General features: G+C 36.7%; 1 protein-coding gene and 1 pseudogene across 1 annotated transcript; both read right to left on the minus strand.

The window, feature by feature from the left end:
- Positions 1-1328: 1328 nt before the first annotated feature.
- LOC143606647 (putative receptor protein kinase ZmPK1) lies at positions 1329-3976 on the minus strand. Its single transcript, XM_077082345.1, has one exon. It carries the CDS (start codon positions 3892-3894, stop codon positions 1468-1470), a length of 2427 nt encoding a protein of 808 aa, XP_076938460.1. The 5' UTR covers positions 3895-3976; the 3' UTR covers positions 1329-1467.
- A 2261-nt stretch (positions 3977-6237) lies between these two features.
- On the minus strand, positions 6238-13191 carry LOC143606648 (putative receptor protein kinase ZmPK1; annotated as a pseudogene).
- Positions 13192-23308: the final 10117 nt, after the last annotated feature.

Genomic DNA, 23308 nt, shown 5'->3' on the forward strand with positions numbered 1-23308 from the left:
ATAAACTCCATATGGAAGAAAAGGGAGAATTGGCAAACAAAGAAAGATACCAATGATGGTAGGAAAACTGATATACCTCTCACATACTCGTCCAGATATCGCATATGCAGCAGGGGCAGTCAACAAGTTTATGCATCAACCTCAATTAACTCACATGGAATCAGTGTGGAGGATTATTAGATACCTCAAAGGAACAACAGGTCACGGGATTCTGTGTCAACCAAACAAACATCTCAAAGTTCAGTTGTATACTGATGCAGACTGGGCTTGAGATAAAGATGATGGAAGGTTAACATCAGGATATTTTACCTTGGTCGGTGGAAATCTAGTTACATGGAGAAGTAAAAAATAGAAGGTGGTAGCGTTGTCTAGTGCCGAAGCAGAATTTCGAGGAATTACACGGGGCGTGCCAGAAGTTATATGGATACGTATGCTTTTATAAGAAATTGGGTTTCCCCAAACCGATGCTAGTAAGATCATTTGTGACAACAAGGCTGCAATACAAATTTCAGAAAATCCAGTTCAACATGATCGTACAAAGCATGTGGAAGTTGATAGACACATCATTAAAGAAAAACTCGAAGTAGGAATTATAGAGTTGCCGTTTGTTCGTTCAGAAGACCAAGTAAAAAATATATTAACAAAGGTCGTCAACATGAGGATTTTCAGCAATTGTCTTAGCAAGTTAAGCATCGGAAATCCGACTATTCAATTTGAGGGAGAGTGTTAGAAAAAGACCACAAAATTATATGATCAAATTTAATATAATTTCCATATTAAATATTATGGTAACAAAACAATTCAAGACCGTTGGAACATTATCAAGGAGATTTCCTTCCTTTTTTTTTCTTTATATATTTCCTTGTATAATTTATTTGTTACAATTGGATAATGTATTCCCATTTCTTTTGTAAATCAACAAATACAATTACAAATCAATAACAATTTTAATATTCTCCTTTCTAAGAAAAATGAGATGGAAAATACATTAGAGGATGGATTCGATAGTGTCAGGTGTAATCAATTATTCTCTTTTAATAGAAGAGAAATATTATGAGAAATCTAATATATATTTTGTTGTTCATTTTCATTCATGATTGTATTATAATCATTTTGATTAAATTAAACATCGTTAATCATTGGTGATCACGGATTTCGTATTTCTGTCCGGGTTTTAGTATTCTTGACCTTGAACTCCGTGATGTTTATCAACATAAGAATTTATCTCAAGATTTATGTTCAACAATCGTAATATCTCACCTTTTATGTTAAACATCAATAGTAGATTGAAAAAAAAAAACTCTGTTTATTCCTTGCATAATATTGTTTAGCTAGATCTTACAGAAAGATACACGAACAATAACAAAATATGTTCAATTTGAGAGCTATCTTACCACATGTTTTCTAAAGTTTTACCACTCAATATTAGGAGGGCAAAACAAATATAATTGTGTAACCATGATTCTCTTAGTCATTACCTGAGTGGCGAAGCATCTTCACAACCTCACTCATGGTTGGTCTAACGTCTTTGTCTTCCTCAACACATTGTACAGCCACACAAAGTAGCTTTTTAATTTGAAGATTCTCAAATTCTTCAATCATCATAGGATCCAATATCTCCATGATTTGTATCTCTGTCAAATTTTCGGGAGCTTTGTGGACCTTCTCTTTCACCCAGTCCACGAGTCGTTTTTTCTCAACAATTTCATTATAACTAATTCCTTGATCACTTGTGGGACTCCGCCCTGTTATCATCTCAAGCACCACCATCCCGTAACTATAAACATCAACTTTTGAAGTAATCGGAAGGTTGAACACCCATTCTGGAGCCATATACCCTCTAGTGCCTCTTATACATGAAAACGCCGAATCTTCTTTTACATCTTGATGGAATAGCTTAGAGAGGCCAAAGTCAGCCACCTTTGGGTTATAATTAGCATCTAACAATATGTTATGTGGTTTAACATCACAATGCAAAACCCACTCTAAGCATTCTTCATGTAAATAAGCTAGACCTTTAGCCACACCAATTGCTATTTCAAACCTCTTATGCCAACCAAGTTTGTTAGCACCTGACAAGTTCTGAGCCAATGAGCCATTCTCCATGTATTCATACACCAAAATCCTATGATTTCCCTCAGCACAATAACCATACGTTTCAATCAAGTTCATATGGTTTATTCTTCCAATCGTACTCATCTCTGCTAGAAATTCAGCCTCACCTTGAATTGCATCGTGGAGTACCTTAATCGCCACCACTCGATTGTCGGATAGTTTTCCTTTGTAGACTATACCACCGCCACCTCTCCCAATCTCCTCGCTAAATTTACGAGACACTTTCACTATCTCATCATATGTGAATCTTTTGAATCCAGTAGCAATTGCAAGGTAGGCTTGGGTGGTTGTGCTTGAGGGTGTTTTGGTGAAATAGTAAAAGAATAGAAAGCACAAGACTTCAATTCCGCCGAGGATGCTGCTGAACCACAACATGAACTTGAGGGTCCCATTGGCACTATTTTTATCATATGGTCGTTTTAGTTCTATTTCAGAAGTTGAGCAAACCAATTGGGACTCGATATCAACCTTTTCATTATACGATAAAACATAAGTCTTGGGTAGTTTAAGATAACTGTTGAACGGTGTACCCTTGTAGAAGCCATTGTACAACAAAGTCTTGACAAAGCATTCAAATAATTTAGAATCATGATTAAAGGTGTACTGGAAACCTTTACAATTGGAGTCATCCAAGCAGGACTTCTGGCATTCATTGAGAGTGGATCTATATAACCTCTGAGAATCAAATCCATAAAATTCCACAAAAGGAATCTTTATGAAGTCATAGTGTTCAGGAGGTTTAGAAAATTCAAATGTAGGTTCACACCCTAATGAAGAATCAGATTTGTTCTTCGCCTTGTACCCGTGCATACACGCGCACGTCCTTCCTGATTCTGGAATGTAAGTACAAAGGCTGTTTGGACCACAAATCCCATGAATTGCACAGGTTGTAGAAAGTGCTTGCCATGAAACGCTCCACCCTCTTTTGTTAAGTGTGTAAACTCTAATATTACCATCAACATCAAGTGTCAGTCTTCTTTGAAGGATTTTACCGTTGTCGCTGGTGTTAAAATTGTAATCGTCCGTGGACGTGAAACGTCCTTTCGAATCAAGCATTGCAAATATACGAGTGGTGTAAGGGTTTCTTCCTGCTTGCCATGGAAGTAACCAAGGCCTAGGGAAATATATACTGCTTATTTCATCACTGTTGTAACGAAGTTTTAATACATTGTCATTATCAAAATAGAATTTATAATAACCGGAAGAAAAGTTTGTCAAACTTCTTGAAGATGTAAGAGCAGTAACTTTGGTAAAAGGTTGGTTTGGAAGAATGGTGTCAGTGGGAGAGCTAAAGCTTTGCCAAACATATGATTGGTTGTGCATGTGTGTAAGAACAAGGTTACCCGAATCAAGGAGTTTCAATTGCACAGGCTCATTAGATTTAGTGTCGGTTGCCCAAAACCGTCGGCCAGCGTCGGTTAAGACAAGATTTCCTGATTTCCCCAAAGAAAACTTCGATCGTTTTCCATTCACCGGTTCATCTCGATTTGCCATCCAAACTAGCGTGAGCTTTCCATCCGCCATTGGCTGCGTGAACCATATGGCGAAGCAGTAAGCATTTTGGCCAATCTCGTGAAAACCAGCAGCAAAAAGGCGATTTGGTGAAACCAAGTGATCTTTCTTTTCAACAAAGAGTGATGAGCCTTGGGCTAAAACACTTATTGAAGTAGCAGCATGTAGAGAATAAGAGAATGTAAGTAAAGGTAAGAGAAACATTATGAAGAGAAAATGCATGATGAAATATGGATGAATGAACATATTCCTGGTTAGTGTATACATAATAAAAATATCCGAGGCATAAAAGTATAATGCATTTTTTATTGGTTGTTGTTTCTGGTTTATTTAGGATCATGCATGTCTACGTCTTCCAATGGAATTATCTTGCACCTTGCTAATATTTTACATTAATTTTGGACGCCAGTTGATGTATATATATGTTAATGACAATGTGTGGTTCCTCCAATATTGACTTGGATAAGGTCTACTACCCTAACCATATACACACAGTCAAAGTCAAATGTTCTTATCTTTAAATTAATAGTCATCATCTTCTCAATTAAAGGTGATCATTTTTGTATCTTTATGGTTTGTAACCTGTATTTTGATATTCAAGTTTCAGAATACCAATACCCTTCCTAAAACTTCTAGCCCATGTTTCTAGTTTCCTTTACAATGGTGTGAAAATTATTTTTTCTAATATAATTGTTAAACTAGTAAAAGTTTTGTAAATACGTTTTATGGACTATTGTTTATGATAAGAGGTAGACTGTTATTCCTGCTTATGTAATTTAGGCTTTAGGTGGTTGTGGGTTCATTGTCGAGTGCCCCGCCTACCAATTTTGGAAGTTAAAAAAAAATAAAGACTAAAAGACATGGACATAATTGTGCACACCAATTGTTCATAATCAAACCGGTCAAAAGTGTCGACTCTTAAATAATCAAATGGGGCTATGATTTATAAATAAACGTTTTTTTGGCACAACACTAACAATGTTTATTGGCAGTTTGGCAATGACTTGCAGTTCTGTTGTGCATGTGAGGTTTTTTTTTATTTTGGATATGGATAGCTAATGCAGTTTATAAGAATATAGAACTCTAATGATCTACATATCAATATTGCAACTTTTTGTAAAGCACTTTGTGGTTCTAATGCAATTTGTAATAATTTCTGTACAATAATTTGGATCATTAATTAATACAGGATAAAGAACTGTTTTTAACAACTGTAGGCATATGACAACTCTTTTCCTAACACTTTGGTTTTTTACTTACATTATTATTATTTTTTTAGTTTCATGAAGATTATTCTTACAATTGAAAATTGCCTTAAGAATCTAATGACCAGTGTTCCTTTTGTTTTGTAATGTGTCTTCAAAAGTTCAGTGATCTTGTGACATTCCCAATAATGCAAGTGTCACCCGGAGGTCCGAGACGATAGTGTATCAGCCGTGACAAAGTTTTCGATCTTAAATACACATCACCGTTGAGCTTGAAGGTTGCTTTGAGTTTAGTAAGTCTATTTACGATTTAACTTTCTTAGCTCGGTTTGATTTTATAAACTGATTATGTTCCTTTTTTTTTAATATGTATTTGGATATGAGAAGGGAGTTTCAGAATCTTAATTAACGTCTAATTCATGAATATAGGATGTCATTACAAGCAGTATCTGGATATGTGTCAAGTGATCTCTTTGAGGTGCTACTGTCACTTCCTTATTTATAAATAACTAGGTCGTTAAACATGAGAAAACTTGTTTAGAAAATCAACATGTGTTTCTCTCATTTGTTTTTGATACATTTGGTTTCTGGCCCAGAGGCGGCTATGAGTTTTTTGAGAAGGTTTCAACGTGTCGTATATGGTACTTCTTCGGCTTCTAGGTCTCAAAGCCTTGTTTTTAGTATGATTGACTTTGTTATTCAAAAGAGGGTTGCGGCACAATTTGTTGCCCGTTTGTCTGCCACTTAATTGTAATCGTTTTGAATTTAATGGTAAAATGAATATATATAACTCAATACATAAAGTTTAAAAAATAAATAATAACTAGGTTAGAACTCGTGTAACACACGCGTTCTGTTAAAAAAAGAAAAGAAATATAAACCAAACAAATATTTTAATATTTTGAAAACCAAAATAAGAAAGTTTATTATTGCAAAGCATAACTACTAGAAATCGCATTTGCAACCGTTGTTTCGGTTGCAAATGTCATTTTGTGACCAAATTGTGACCGGTTTCGACGACGGTCGATTTTACGACTAAAGTTTCAGTTGCAAGCTTAGCAACCGAATTTGCAACCGAATTTGCTCGAATCTCTTTTGCGACTGATTTTGTGACCGAACATATAACAACCGATATTGCGACCGCAAATTTTCGTGACCGGTTTTGCGACCATAAACTTTACAACCGATTTTGCAACTGAATTGTTTAGCGACCGATCCTATTTGCGACCGATTTTGCGACCAAGATGTCAAATAGCAATAGTAGATTGAAATGCAAACAAAAAAACACAGTGTATTCCTTGCACGTACATTTTTGTATAACTAGATGTTACCACATGCTCTCTAAAGTTTTACAAATTATTTATTCTGAGGGAATAACACATATAACTGTGCAATTATGATTCTATTAATCATTAGTACCTGAGTGGAGAAGCATCTTCACGACCTCGCTCATGGTTGGTCTAGCGTCTTTGTCTTCCTCAACACATTGCATAGCCACACCTAGAAGAATTTTTATTTGAACATTCTCAAATTCCTCAATCATTATAGGATCCATTATCTCCATGATTTGTATGTCTGTCAAATTGTCGCGAGTTTTGTGGACGTTCTCCTTCACCCAGTCCACGAGTCGTTTTTGCTCAAACGTTTCATCATTATTAATTCCTTGATCACTTGTGGGACTCCGCCCTGTTATCATCTCAAGCACCACCATCCCATAACTATAAACATCAACTTTTGAAGTAATCGGAAGGTTAAACACCCATTCTGGAGCCATATACCCTCTAGTGCCTCTTTACGTGAAAAGGCCGAATCTTCTTTTACATCTTGATGGAATAGCTTAGAAAGGCCAAAGTCAGCCACCTTTGGGTTATAATTAGCATCTAACAATATGTTATGTGGTTTAACATCACAATGCAAAACCCACTCTAAGCATTCTTCATGTAAATAAGCTAGCCCTTTAGCCACACCAATTGCTATTTCAAACCTCTTCTGCCAACCAAGCTTGTTAGCACCTGACAAGTTCTGAGCCAATGAGCCATTCTCCATGTATTCATACACCAAAATCCTATGCTTCCCCTTAGCACAATAACCATACGTTTCAATCAAGTTCATATGGTTTATTCTTCCAATCGTATTCATCTCTGCTAGAAATTCAGCCTCACCTTGAATTGCATTGTGGAGTACCTTAATCGCCACCACTCGATTGTCCGGTAGTTTTCCTTTGTACACGATACCACCACCGCTTCTCCCAATCTCCTCGCAAAATATACGAGACACTTTCACTATCTCATCGTATGTGAATCTTTTGAATCCAGTTGCAATTGCAAGGTAGGCTTGGGTGGTTGTTCTTGAGGGTGCTTTGGTGATATAGTAGAAGAAAAGAAAACACACCACTTCAATTCCACCAAGTATGCTGCTGAACCACAACATGAACTTCACGGTACCATTGTGAAGAGGTAGGTCCCAGCGGAGCCCAGTTGGACCCGCAAGACTCACCTTGAAGAGGGACGTCTGCGCAGAAACCAACTGGATCCGCAGGACCAACCATGCTCAGAGACGTGACGTCCTTACGCGCAGTACGCAAGCTGTTCCCGCAGGAAATGCCTCCCGATGGTGAAGGACTCCGCCTGTTCCCGCAGCTTCGGATACAAGCCATCAGGGAAGGCCACCCGCGCAGCAAGGCTACACGCACAAGGCACTTAGCTCTCAATCACTCAGTGTCACCTGAAGGAATGAGCAAAGCCGGGAACAATCCCGCACAAGGGCGGGAGGGGGAATACTCCCGCCCAAATAAGCCAGTCCGTACAATAAGGGAAGATCTTCTGTACTGTACCTGACGAGGTATGGGAAAAAGATCTGACTAAAGATACGACAGCTTATTGACAACAGTATGGCGAGCAGCATGCTCCTGTACTGTATGTCACTATTAGCCGCTGCCTACTCACCAACTACTGCCATACCACGTGCATAGCCGGCAGTTGGTGGAAAAGGAATAGTACACAGCAGGCCTGGTCACTATCAGCCGCTGCCTACCCACCAACTACCAGCAGGGCACGTGCGTAGGCCACTGTTGGTAGAATAGGAATACTGTTGCAGCCGGCCACACCTCCTTGGAAACCTACCTTCGGCTATAAATACCACAAATGGTATGACCATCTCATCTTATCTTGTATCATCATATTATACCTGATATCTGCTCTAGCAATCTCTTAATATACATTTATATTTAAAGAGCAATCTAGTCTGATTCTCACGCCGGAGGGTGGTCACAAGGAGGAACCCCCCCTTCTCAGTGACAAGCTCACGGTGTCTGTTTTGCAGGTTATCAGAAGAACCATCTTCTCTGGGTCTAACCCCTCGTGGGAAACATCTATCTAACCCCCAGGTTACCAGTAATCTGCCCGGGGTCTGGTTAGTGTTTCTTCATTGGCGCCATCCGTGCATAAAGCTAGAACATTTTTCTCCAGTTTTTTTAAACTTCTAAGATGGTTAAAGAAACTCCGGTAACCACAACCCCAGCTACTGGGGGAATACCGGCAACACAGATTTTACAAACACTACCCCGGCTACCCAAGCCGGGGCAAGTGAAGTAAATTTTACGAACACTACCCCAGCTACCCATGCTGGGGCAAGTGCAGTAAATAATCACGCACTGGGATTCACCGATACCCAATTAGAAAAACGAACAAGACTCCCCCGCCAAACACTCGATAAAGTTAAGGCATGGGCGGAGGCACGTCAGAGGGAATTCCAAGCTGAGTTGGACGAACGCTTGCGTTCCGTCCAACAGGCTGACGAATTCGAAGATTACTTGGATGACTCGGAGTAATCCGACTCCGACGCGAACCCTCGCCATAGGGCAAAAGGGAAGTGTAAGGAAACGGATTCCCAACCGAAAAGGCATTTTGGACAAGCCTTCAAACCAAAAAGCACAGGTGGAAGTCCACGAGACTTCTCCAAAACATTCAGACCAAACGTTGCAAATGCGGGAAAGTCCAAATTTGCAAGGGACATTGCAGAAGCAATCGCCCCAAAAAGTGCCAAACAAATGTCCAGCATAGGCACATATGATGGTATATCTGATCCAGACGATCATTTGAACAGGTTCATAGCGGGGGCAACCGTCAGTAGTTGGACGGAACCTACGTGGTGTTACATGTTCCAAATGACGCTTGTCGGGGCTGCTAGAGCGTGGTTCGATCGTCTACCGGTCAACCACATCTACGACTGGGCTGACTTCCAACAGAAGTTTAGCCAACACTTCAGCCAACAATGAAAGTATACCGAGGAGCAATGGACAATCCTCAAGTGCATTCGAGAAAAAGATGAATCTTTGCTGGACTTCATCACTCGCTTCAACTCGAAGAAGCTAAGTCTGGGTAATATCAGCGAAGATCTTGTTCGCGCTGCCTTTATCCAGGGCGCGAACGACCCAGAGCTCATCCGCACCTTAACGGGTAAAGATGGCATGCCATCCACATGGGATGCCATCATGACAGCAGCTAAACGCTTTGCGGAAACGGAGAAGCAACTGGGTAGAGATCTCCCACAGAGCACAAACCTCTACACCCAGAAAACAAGAGAAGACAACGTCCTTACCGCCCGATTAAACAAAAAACGAAAGCTAGGCATTTGGCAGTCGAGGGTAAACTTTGACACCTCATCCGGCTTGCAACATCGGTTGGGCGGAAGGGATAATGTACATACAAACAAGAACTCCAGATGGACGCCGCTCACCAAAAGCGTCACCGAGATATTCGCCACCGAGGAGCTCCCATGGCCAAAGCCTCAAATAATCCGACATCGTCACAATGCTGATCGGAGCAAATACTGTGACTTTCACAGGACAAAAGGCCACAACACCGAAGAATGCATAGACGTAAAGGACATGGTCGAAGCATTCGTCAGAGATGGGACGCTCGCGCATCTCGTGGCGCAATGAACGCTGAGCAGGCTGATGCGTGTAGAAACCCCGGTTGGGGAAAACACGAATAAAAATTCCAGCTTCAATATGGAGACTACATGCTGCGTAAAGAACGAGATCCCGAACCAGGTGCGTATCGGCTCGATGGCACTCCCATCCCAACATGGAAGGGAGCTCAATTACACAGTTTGCATGTAAATCAATTCCAAATATGTAAAGAAAAGGCCAAGAGCCACTTCTAATGGAAATGATTCTCCTTAAAACATCGATGCTGATGATTTTACATTTATACTTTTATGAACTATCAACACTGATGCCGGTTTTCACCGCATACATAAGTGTGAAAGTCGTTGCATGGGGAAGGCGGCAAAACCCGCATAAACCCAAAAAACGGCAGACCTTCACGCAGGTCAGTTGAAGGGGAAAAGTTCAGTCCTCCCATTAAATGAAAGTGCCGGTCTATCCGCATGAATCATGAAAAAGGGAACTGAACACTAACCTATTGACAACCGCGCGTCGAACGGTTAATTTATTCAACACGGATATGCCGGTTTTCACCGCATAATTACGTGAAAAGTCGTTGCATGGGGAAGGCGGCAAAACCCGCATAAACCCAAAAAACGGCAAACCTTCACGCAGGTCAGTTGAAGGGGAAAAGTTCAGTTATCCTACTAAATGAAAGTGCCGGTCTATCCGCATGAATCATAAGAGGAAACTGAACACTAACCTATTCACAACCGCGCGTCGAACGGTTATTTAAAACAGAGAATTTCTAACAAAAGGATGAGGAAAACCTACACGCAGGTCAGATATGGGTAAAGTTTAGCCATCCTACTAAGTGCAAGTGACGGTCCTACCCGCACAATCACGAAAGAGGAAGCAAAACTTCACACCTATTATCTACCACGTTCAAAGGATAACTTATCCTCAAGAAAAGATGAGGAAAACCTACACGCAGGTCAGATATGGGTAAAGTTTAGCCATCCTACTAAGTGCAAGTGACGGTCCTACCCGCACAATCACGAAAGAGGAAGCAAAACTTCACACCTATTATCTACCACGTTTAAAGGTTAACTTATTCTACACTTGGAAAATTGCTAATTTAAACTAAAGTATGCAAGTCATATAACGTTTATAAAGCAATGAATCCAATAAAAGAAGCGGTCTTACCCGCACAAAGATTTATATTTCACAATGATTCATTACAAGAATGGCCGGGTAACTACCCGCCTACATGAAAATAAATCTATACAAGCTAAATCTATCCTAGCAGTGGGAAGGGATCTTCAGGATCAGGCTTCAGGGCCACTTCCACTTGGACCAGCACCGTCAGTAGAGCGTGGCAGTTCAAGGAAAGCTTTAAGGATAGCTAGCCCATCATCAGCAGCAGCAACTTCATTCACCTTCTCCACCACCGGATGCGGGAAGGCGGCGTACTGATTCACTGCTTGGTCGTAAACAGCTTCAGTATCAACATTGTACAAAGGGAAGTTGGAAGGCGGGATGCCTTTCTCAACGAACCCTAGACCAAGCAGGAAGCCGACCTTTTCCCCATCCTCGTGAGAAGCGTTGAGGGCTGCGCTCATAGCATCATCATAAGAGGTCTCAGCAAAGACCCGATGCACAACCTACAAGAAAATATACAAGTGTCAAAACCTTTTCTATTTACAAAGAAAAGCGTAAAGACAAGAAAAACATACCTGAGACAACGCTTCTCGAAGAAGCCATTCCTTGGCAACCAGAGCTTCTTGGAGGGCAGCTTGAGCTTCGTTACGGGCGCGTTCGGCTTCACTCTTGTTGAGGTTGGCAAGCAACACTACTTTAGCCGCAGCCTCTTCGACGCCCTTTAGCTTCCGCTCAGTACGGTCAAGCACCCCCCTCTTGTCCAAGATCTCCTGGAGCTTTTTGGCGTCTTCCATCGCCAAGGCATCATGAGCCTGCTGGAGAGCCTCTAATTTGCCTTTAAGTTCTTCATTCTCCACGCGTAGAGGCTCAGCAACAGCTTCAGCCTTGGTGGCCCTCTCGGTTGCGTTCCTTGCAGTTTCCTTAGCCAGCCGAAGCTGTTCATTAACAGCTTGGGCAGCCTTGGAACGGGCCTCGAGTCGTTGAGCAAACCAATTTGGACTCGATAGATGCATTTGTATTATAAGATAAAACATCAGTCTTAGATAGTTTAAGATATGTGGTGAACGGTGTACCCTTGTAGTTGCCATTGTACAACAAAGTCTTGATAAAGCATACAAATGAGCTATATTCTTGCTGATAACTGAGTTGGAAAGCTTTACAATTGGAGTCATCCAAGCAAGACTTCTGGCATTCATTGAGAGTTGATCCAGCTAACTTTTTAGAATCAAATCCATAAAACTCCACAAAAGGAATCTTTATGAAGTCATAGTGTTTTGGAGATTTAGTAAGATCAAATGTAGGTTCACACCCTAATGAAGAATCCGATTGGTTCTTTGCCTTGTACCCGTGCATACACTCGCATGTCCTTCCCGATTCAGGAATGTAAGTACAAAGGCTGTTTGGACCACAAATCCCATGAATTTTACATGTCATAGATATTGCTTGCCATGAAACACTCCACCTTCTTTTGTTAAGTGTGTAAACTCTAATATTACCATCAACATCGAGTGTGAGTCTTCTTTGAAGGATTTTACCGTTGTCGCTAGTATTAAAGTTGTAATTGTCTGAGGATGTGAAAAGACCTTTGGAATCAAGCATTGCAGATCTAGTATTGTTGTAGATGTTTCTTCCTAGATCCGATGGTAGTTGCCAAGGCGTAGGGAAATAGACACTGCTAATTTCATCACTGTTGTAAAGAAGTTTTATTACGTTGTCATTATCAAAATAAAGTTTATAATAACCAGAAGAAAAGTTTGTCAAACTTCTTGAAGATGTTAGAGCAGTATCTTTGGTAAAAGGTTGGTTTGGAAGTATGGTGTTAGTGGGAGAACTAAAGCTTTGCCAAACATATGATTGGGTGTGCATGTGTGTAAGAACAAGGTTACCCGAATCAAGGAGTTTCAATTGCACAGGCTCATTAGAGTTAGTGTTGGTTGCCCAAAACCGTCGGCCAGCGTCGGTTAAGACAAGATTTCCTGATTTCCACAAAGAAAACTTGGATCGTTTTCCATTGACTAGTTCATCTTGATTTGCCATCCAAACCAGTGTGAGCTTTCCGTCCGCCATTGGTTGCGTGAACTATATGGCGAAGCAATAAGCATTTTGGCCAATCTCGTGAAAACCGGCTGTGAAAATGCCATTTGGTGAAACCAGTTGATCTTTCTTTTCAACAAAGAGTGATGAGCCTTGGGTTAAAATACTTTGTGAAGAAGAAAGAGTAGCAACATTCAGAGAATAAGAGAATATAACTAAAGGTAAGAGAAATATTATGAAGGGAAAATGCATGATGAATTATGAATGAAAAAACATCTTCCTTGGCTGTATATATATAATAAAAACGTCCAAGGCATAAAATAATAATGAATTTTTATTCGTTGTTTATGGTTATGCTAGCATCTCATGTCTACTTCTTCCAATGGAATTATCTTGCGCCTTGCAAAACTTTTACCCTAATTTTGGATGCTAATAGATGTGTGCGTGTCTATATGTATGATAACCCAACTTGGAACAAGCTTGACTTGGAAAAGTAGCTGGTAATGACAAAGCTTTTGTTTAAAGACATATATATATATAGGGGATTGTTCATGCGAGAAATGATATTATAGAGAGAAGTGCGAGAAGTGAATCTAAACCATTGATTGTGTTTAATCAATGGTCTACAAAAGAAAAGGCAAATTCATAATTACAAACACATATTATGACATATTTTTAATTAAAAAGGGTGCATATGTCTTTTGTAATATTGCTCTCATTAAGCCAGACATTAATGCTATTTAACAGTTTCATTTTTTTATGCCTAGTTAATGGTCATGGAGTCATATATGAGTATTAGTATTTAAATATTGTGTAGGATTTGTAGAGTTTTAAATTAGTTTCCCATAAAAGTTGCCGGCACTTAAATAAAATGTCCTACACTATGGTATTAACTTGTGTAAATTTTTATAGTGTGTTGGTATCGTGAATATGTATGAAAATTTTTTATAATCATAGGTTATTAGCATGATCTTTTTTATTACATGTAGTATAATGAAAAAAAAAAGTTTAGTTTGTACTGTGTAGGTGGTATTTCGAATTGTGTATGTGTAAACTTTATCATGTGTAGGTTCATGTATGTATCGTGTAGGTGATATTTTGAATTGTGTATGTGTAAATTTTGTTGTGTGTAGGTTTATATATGTACTGTGTAGGTGGTATTTCGAATTGTGTATGTGTAAACTTTATCGTGTGTAGGTTCATATAAGTACTGTGTAGGTGATATTTTGAATTGTGTGTTGTTAATTTTAGCGTGTGTACGTTCATATATGTACTGTCTAGGTGGTATATCGAGTTGTATATGTGTAAATTTTATCGTGTGTAGAATCATTTATGTACTATGTAGGTGGTTTTACGAATTCGGTATAAATTTGAAAATCTTTCTAAATTTGGTTGTATGTAAAAGTTTTGTGAATGATTATTCGAAGAGAAACATATAGTTATGTCTAGGAAATAAGGTAATTGTAAAGTAATCCAAGATTTCAAGTAATGTAAAACACATGCTTTGTTGATCGTATGTACATGTATATGAATATGTTAAATTATATAATATGATGTAATAATGTTTAATATATTTAACTTATTTTTATTAGCCATAAACGGACTTGTTGGTAACACCAAGATAAAATCTTGAGAATTGTAAAATGAAGGGATGATGAAAAATTAAAACTCAAAAGAATAAAAGTAAATAGAAAAACTATAATATGAAACCCCTACGACATTTATTGGTTACTAAAAACAAAACCTGAATATTTTACTATTATACCCATTTGATTAATTAAATATAAAATAAAAAGACAAATCTTGATTGGTTCAAATGTCTTCTCGCACTTCTCGCGCTAAAAAACACTTCTGAAATGAACCTAATCCTATATATATATATATATATATAGAGAGAGAGAGAGAGAGAGAGAAGATCCAATACACTAATGCTTATCGTACAAATACGTACGTGAATTCCATTTTTCACGAATCATTCCATAAAATCACAGTCAGATATCTCGGAATCGTCAATACATATTCAATCAATCATTGTTTCACCGAAAAAAAACAGTTTTGGATGGTTAATCGATCAATTTCTCACTTTTTTTCACAATGACTGTTTTTGAGCGTTTAATGAGCGTTTAAGGTTTGTGAGCGTTTTAGGTTTTTGCCTTTGAGCGTCTCGCGTACCTACCGTACGTTAAGCATTAACGTACAGTAACTGCACCATATATGTATATATATATATATATTTATATATATAGGTTGAATTTAAAGAGAACTAGAGATTAATAAAGAATTATTTTTAACTTTTTTAAAAAATATTATTTATTTTTATTAACTTTTAATATAAAACACACAAATCAATTAAATTATTTGAATATGTGGTCTAAAATGGGTTTTCAGTGTTTTCACAACTCAACCAAGTTTTCATTATAAACCAACCCTATATATATATATATATATATATATATATATATATATATATCGTAAGGATCCTAAGAGAACTCTTTGCAAATTGAGAACTTTGAGAATCATTTTGGACCACTAAAAACACATTTAAAAGAAATATTTAAAAAAATCATAAAATAAAAACTTTAAAAATGTAAAAAAACCAAAATTCTTATATTCCATTCCGGTTTAATTAAAAAAATGTCGTATTATATATATATATATATATATATATATATATATATATATATGGTAAGGATCCTAAAAGAACTCTTTGCAAATTGAGAACATTGAGAATCATTTTGGACCACTAAAAACACATTTAAAAGAAATATTTAAAAAAATCATAAAACAAAAACTTTAAAAATGTAAAAAAACCAAAATTCTTATATTCCATTCCGGTTTAATTAAAAAAACGTCGTATTATATATATATATATATATATATATATATATATATATATATATATATATATATATATATATGGTAAGGATCCTAAGAGAACTCTTTGCAAATTGAGAACTTTGAGAATCATTTTGGACCACTAAAAACACATTTAAAAGAAATATTTTAAAAAATCATAAAACAAAAACTTTAAAAATGTAAAAAAACCAAAATTCTTATATTCCATTCCGGTTTAATTAAAAAAACGTCGTATTATACACATATGTATAATTTTATTTAATTTTTAGTTACGTAATATACACATATGTACAATATCATTTATCTTAAGTTATACACATGTGTATAAAAAAACATGTAAATGTACATATATGTATATATTATACATATGTGTATATAATTTGGCTAAATCGAGTATTTTTTATGAAACCGGAATGTTAAAATAAGAATTTTTTTTTTACTTTTTTCATTTTTATGTTTTTTTTTATTTTATGATTTTTTTTTTATTTTTGGGTTTTTGTGGTCTAAAATGGTTCTCATAGTTCTCAATTTCAAAAAAGTTTTCTCATGATCCTGATCCTATATGTATATATTTATATATATTGGGAAAATATTAAGAGAAAACTCATTCTTAAAGAGAAAACTATAGAACTAATAACAAATATTTTCAATTTAATTAAAAAAAATATTTTATGTTTTTTTTTTCTTTCATCATTCTTATATGTTGTTATTTTTCATCACAAAAAAATATAAAAATTCCCGTTGTAATGCATATATGCAACATGTCGACTTTTTTTATAATGCACATGTACAATAGTGTGTAATTTGATATGTGAAATATTAACATATATGCAGCTGTTTGTATTGTATATTTATGATAGTGTTATATTATATACAAAAATTAAAAGAAATCAATATGGTGAATATGTGTATTAGTGTTGTATTACGTATATGCATTAGTGTGCGTTGCGTACAATAAATAGTGTTGTATTTGCATATATTCAATAATGTGAATTGTATAATGCAATTGTGTTATATTATATGCAATAAAACACTATTGTATATATAAAATACACATTATTGCACATATGCACTACATTGACAATATTTCTCTCTTTTTTTTTCTTTTTTTAGGATCAATATCAACTTGTTAGAAGGAGGTAACAAAAAGAAATCAAAAAATATTTTTTTTTTTTTAAATTAAAAATAGTTCTCTATTAGTTCTCTAGTTCTCTCTAGATCTCACCCTTACCTATATATATATGTATGTATATATAGGGTTGAGATACTGTACAATAATGTCTTAATGTATAATATATACGAGGCATGCTGGCATGCTGAAAGGCAAAACCTAGTTGTCAAACACCTTTAAACTAGGCTTATACGTTGCGTATTTCCTTTGTTTAAAACTTCAACAAAAGTTTTGTCATTACTAGCTACTTTTCCAATTCAAGCTAGTTACAAGTTGAGTTATTATATATATATATATATATATATATATATATATATATATATATATATATATATACACACACACTAGTTTTTATCCCTCGTATTACGGGGGTTGTTTTATATTATTTGTTTTAATATTTATTTATTTTTGAATTTATATTATTTTATTGTATGAAAGTTAATAATATATTTATGGTTTGATGATAAATTGTTTCACAAATAAATGAGATGTTATAACCCGGTTTAAAAGCTATATGGTTTTGATGAGACCCAAGCCTCGTTTATTTTTTTTACTATAAAATTGGTTTTTTAATTTAAATAATATATATATATATCTTTTTTAAAATAAAAAAGATTTTAATTTAGTATATCCTATTTTATAGGATTATTACATCAATAATTTAGTGAGACTAATTTTTAATTTAATGAGATGTTATAACCCGTTAAAGAAATATCTGGGTTTGGTAAGACCCATACCCATGAATTCAGGTCAAATGCATGAGAAGCCTCTATTAAAATTAAGCAAATCTAGTGACTCCAAAAAAAGGGAAAGCGACCACATCGCGACACGTATGATTTTTATGTTTTCGTTAGGATTTTTAAGTTTTCGTTTATATATATTATATATATATATATATATAGATAAAGGATCAAATACAATAATCCCTTTTCATACAATAGGTACGCGAGTTTCTTCACCATCGATTTTTAAAAAACACGCAACCGTTCTGATCCTCTGCTCCATCGATTCCGTACGCCTTCACCGTCACCGTCCAATGATTGCATCTACCGTCACGACCGTCGACGGTACCGTCGTGAACACCATCTTCCTCGTCACACCTTTTTCACAGGTCAGTTGATAAAATTGACCAATTGAAATTGAAAATGTTGAACTAATTGATCAATTAAACTTTGAAATTGGTCCAATTAATCATCAATTTGAAGTTTCAATTAATCAATTTTGAGTTTTGAGTAAACCCAGTTGCAGACGTTCCATATTTTGTTCATATGATCGAATCAATGATCAAATTAACGGTCGATTGACGATTGTTTGATGATTATGAGATTATATGAAGTGATTTCAATGTTCAACTTCATGTTTACAGGTATTTAATTTTTTTTTTGTTAGTTTTAGAAGTTCTGAACACCCAGAACTTCTTATAACTTCTAAACTTTATCAGTTTTGAACACCCAGAACTTCTTAGAACTTCTAAACTTTACCAGTTTGAACACCCAGAATTTCTTAGAACTTCTAAACTTTATCAGAACTTCAATACTTTTTTAAACACCTTGAGCTTCTTAAAACGTATTAGAATGTTTAAAGATGTTCGTTTTTTTTTTGAACACCCAAAACTTCTTTGAATGTATTAGAACGTTTAAAGTTTTTTTTTTTGTCAGAACGTTTAAAGGTCTTCAGTTTTGTTTCGGAACGTTTAAACATAATATTTTGAACCCTAATCAGAGCTCGATTGAGTGTGTTATTTCTGCAATTCCATAATTGATTGATGAATCTAAATGCTTCTACACATCAATTTGATTGTTTAATCATCATTTTGGTGTTTATTTTGGTCAGAACGTTTAAACTTTGAGCAGAACGTTTAAACATGAACCCTAATCATAGCTCAATTAAGTGTGCAAATTTGTATTTTCATAATCGATTGATGATTCTAAAGCCTCTTACACATCAATTCGATTGATTAAATCATCAATTTTTGATCAATTTGAAGATTTTTAATGTTCAGTGACGTTCTTTTCAATTTTGGGTTTTGACTTGAGATTTCATACTGTAAGTTGTGATTAGAGTTTAGAAATTGGATGAGATAGCTTAAGGAGTTCTGAATTTGGATCGGAATCGATTTTAAATCGATGAATTTGATCGCAAACTACTGTTTGGGTTATTTACCAAACTGCCACCGCGTGAAATTGAAATCGATGACCAGAAGTGTCGCGTACGTAATGTATGATAAGTCATTATTGTACAAAAACTCACCCCTAAATATATATATATATATAAAAGATAAAATACAATAGTTGCTTAACGTACAATGATACAAGAATACTTATATTTCATAAAATCTTGTGAAATCACATCACAAGATCTTGAAATCGTCAATATATATCCAATTAATCGTTGATTCACCGAATTAAAAAGTTTGGGATTGTGTACTTCATACATATCCAATTATATATGTCATATATATTGTATACATGTATTTTGATATATGTTTCCGGATTAATCTCCTTGTAAAGCCCTATATATATGGGTATTTTATATGATGAATGCACAATCATTATTAACCCAAAATCATATGCTTTTATGGTATCAGAGCCGATGATGCGTTGAACCAGTACTCTAAAAGATTTTTATTATGGCTCTCTTTTACGTTCACTATTCCATCTTGGATTACCTCTTCCTCGTCCGTTGTATCTTCCACGGCCTCTACCATGTCCTCGGTAGTTTTCAACTTTCTTTTCGGTTTGGGTGAACATGAGCTGACTTTGGGGTGAACTTCCATTCACAATCTTGAACTTGTTTCTTTCTTCATATGCCTTCAAACGTCCAACCACATCCTCAAACACCATTGTTTCGATGTCTGCGAGTAGCTCCATCGAAGAAACAACAGGTAGATATTTATCCGGCATAGAGTTCAAGAACTTTCTTACCAAAACCTCTTCTTCAAGTACCGCTCCCAAGCTCTTGTACTTTGACTGTACTCCACCAACTTCGCAGCATAATCATCAATACTTTCTGTCTCCCCCATATTCAGTGCATCTAACTCGGTTCTTAGCATTTGAACACGAGCCTTTTGAGTTCTTTCTGCACCAAGATAACGAACTCTTAATGCTTCCCAAACATCTTTCGGTTCTGATAAGTGGCCATCTGAAGCATCACGTCTTCAGGTAGGGTTTGAAAGATAACACCCAAGGCCATAAACTTCTTTCTTTCTTCAATTCCTACACCCTTTTCCTTATCAATCGCATCATGCAAACCATTCGCACCCAAGATATGTTTCACCATAACCGACCATGACGTGTAGTTGGCCGAAGTTAACTTCGGTGCTTGCAAAACAAAACCACCTATCGATTCTTTCATTGTTCCCGAACTTCCCGCTTCTTTATCACTAGCCATGACTTGATGATCAAACTTAAATAAAACCAACAACCCAAACTAGGCTTTCTAATCTCGTACGAACCAAAAACACCAGCGTGGTGGTGGTAATTTTAACAATGTCAAAATTCACTTTTGATATTAATTAAATTTATGTTTATGGTTACCAAGGTTATGCGACTCTACTCTTTTTCCAACACAAAGTAATTCACAGTTGCAAATAATTCACTTTAATTTCGATGGGGCCACATAAAACAAACACCAACTATGTTTGACTTTAGCTTCAATCAAACCCAAAAAATAATGTGATCTGACCTTTTCTTTAGAAAATACTTCGATCGATGGTTTGGTTTGCCGATGATGCGTTGAACCAGTACTCCAAAAGATTTTTATTCTGGCTCTCTTTTTTTTATCTTCACGTTTCTAATATTCAAGAGCTAATCCAGCTCTGATACCAATTGTTGGCCCAGACGGATCAAACAATTGAATCAAACGAACTTATCAAACAAACAAACACGCGATATTAGGGTAACAACCCTCGACTCTTTTCATATAATCAAACGAACATAACAAACGAACCTCACGAACTTATCAAACGTACATGGAGATGAGACTCCTTGACTCTCTTGGCTCTCTCTCAACTCTCACCAAAACAACTAATAATCTAGACCCTATTTATAGACTTATTAAACTTGCTCTCCAAGACATACCTTTCCTAAACCTATTATAATTCAAATACCTAAATTAAAACATAATTAAATAAACCTTTAACTTTACTAATAATTCAAGATTACACTTGCCTTAAACCAAGTTAGGGTACATCGGGAAATAATCAAGTCGTAGGGCCAAGTAATCAAGTCGTTTTTCCTAAAGAACCGAGTTCCCTCTCGATTCAGTTTCCGATTCTTACGTCCACTAATTACACGATTTGGATGGTAAAAATCAAGGCCATCTTCAAGGTTCAAGGGTTGTTGGAGGCTATCGAACCAAGAACGGGAACGCTGGTTGACCCGAAGATAGATGGGTTGGCGATTGTGTATCTTTATCAAGGTATGCCAGAGGCTTTGGTGATGCAAGTGGCACACATTTCCACCGCTAAAGAGATATGGGATGCACTTAAGACTCGTTTCGTTGGGGTTGATAGGGTTCGAGAAGCACGGATCGAGTCTCTTCAACATGAGTTCGATGTACTCAAGATGAAAGAAACGGATACGATTGATGACTTCTCGACCAAGATTAGCCAAATAGCTTCCAAAGCAAGCAATCTTGGTGAATTGTTTGAAGAAAAGACCCTTGTGAGAAAGCTTTTGAATTCCGTTCCTAGAAAGAGGTATATAGCGATTGTTGCTACTATTGAACAGTTTGCCGATATAAAGACCATGACGTTCCATGAAGCCGTTGGACACCTAAAAGCTTTTGAGGAACGATCTGGAGATGAAGACAAACCTGTGTCCGGTAAGCAAGAACAACTCCTATATACATATGAAGAATGGAAAGCTAAAAGCAATCAAGAAAGGCGTCATGGGAAAGGCAAGATGGGAACCGAATCAAGTCAAAAGAACAATGGAAAAGTTAAGGTTGTGGATCGGGAAAAGAAAGAACCCCGGGTGAAGAAGGATCGGTCAAATATTAAATGTTATTGGTGTGATGAACTAGGACACTTTGCCACGTCATGTCCTAACCGAAACAAGGAGACGAACGATCAAAGTAACCTCGCTCAAGATGGCGGACCGGTTCTAAACATGATGACGGTAGCTCGGAGTAAGGAAGATGTTGTTTTTCTAAAAGAAGACCGGGTTGATCCGAAGCAATATGCTTCAACCCCATGTGATAAAAACACATGGATTCTTGATAACAGGGTGAGTAACCACATGATGGGAAATCCGGAATGGTTTTCCAACATCGATCGTAACAAGACCGGTAAAGTAAGTTTCGGTGATGGTTCGTGTGTTGAAATCGAAGGTCAGGGCACGATAGTAGTAGAAGGTCAAAGGGGAGAACAACTTATTAATCAATACAATAAAGGTTTAGACTTGAATCTTATTGTCTTCAATTGGTATCAGAGCCAAGTTCAAGAAATCGATAAGGAGGAATCGATTTTTGGAGAAGCCGTGATCGGGAAGGAGATCGGCAATCAAGGGTTTGTGTTTCCATTATCAATCCGTTCTTGAATAGGTACGTTTTTGTTTTAATCGATGATTACTCACGATTTGTTGGGGCGTACTTGTTGAAGGCTAAAGATGAGGCGCTTGAAGTTTTTAGGAAGTTTAAGGAATTGGTATCAGAGCGTTGGGAAAATTATTATATCCCGACATGTAGTCTTTGATGAAAACTATTTTCCATTTAATGAACCAATAAATCAATCTACAAATAAATTCCTAGAAGATGAGCCCATCCCGTTTTCCATTATTCAACCCAACACCACCCACCAACTTTATAATAATACATGTCCTTCAATTCCCCAACCTACCACTACACCTATCCAACCACAAACCACCACTGCCCCTAACATCGAGCATGCACCCTCTGAACATCCCATAGTCGACCCACACCACACAAACCAAATATCAGACATAGATTTACCTCAACCCAATAACATTCATCCAATGGCCACTAGATCTAAACACGGAATAACTAAACCCAACACTCGTTTAAATCTTCATACTACTACCACGCCACATATATCTCCTGTTCCAACTTCTTACTCGAAAGCTATGTCGGATCCAAACTGGCTCCGTTCTATGCAAACAGAATTTAGTGCGTTGGAAGATAATGAGACTTGGGAACTTGTGCCACGATCGACCCATGATTCGGTCATTCGTTGTATGTGGTTATTTCGGCACAAGTATAAATTAGATGGCAGCCTTGAACGCTATAAGGCTCGATTGGTGGTCAACGGTAAGTCCCAAACAGTTGGTGTTGATTGCGACGACACGTTTAGTCCGGTAGTTAAACCGAGTACGATACGAATGGTGCTTTCCTTATCCGTCTCAAGAT

Source organism: Bidens hawaiensis, unplaced genomic scaffold (genome assembly GCF_021521415.1).
Source record: "Bidens hawaiensis isolate Kalapana, Puna unplaced genomic scaffold, B.hawaiensis_p1.1 tig00076376_1, whole genome shotgun sequence".
In the NCBI taxonomy this organism is placed as follows: domain Eukaryota; kingdom Viridiplantae; phylum Streptophyta; class Magnoliopsida; order Asterales; family Asteraceae; genus Bidens; species Bidens hawaiensis.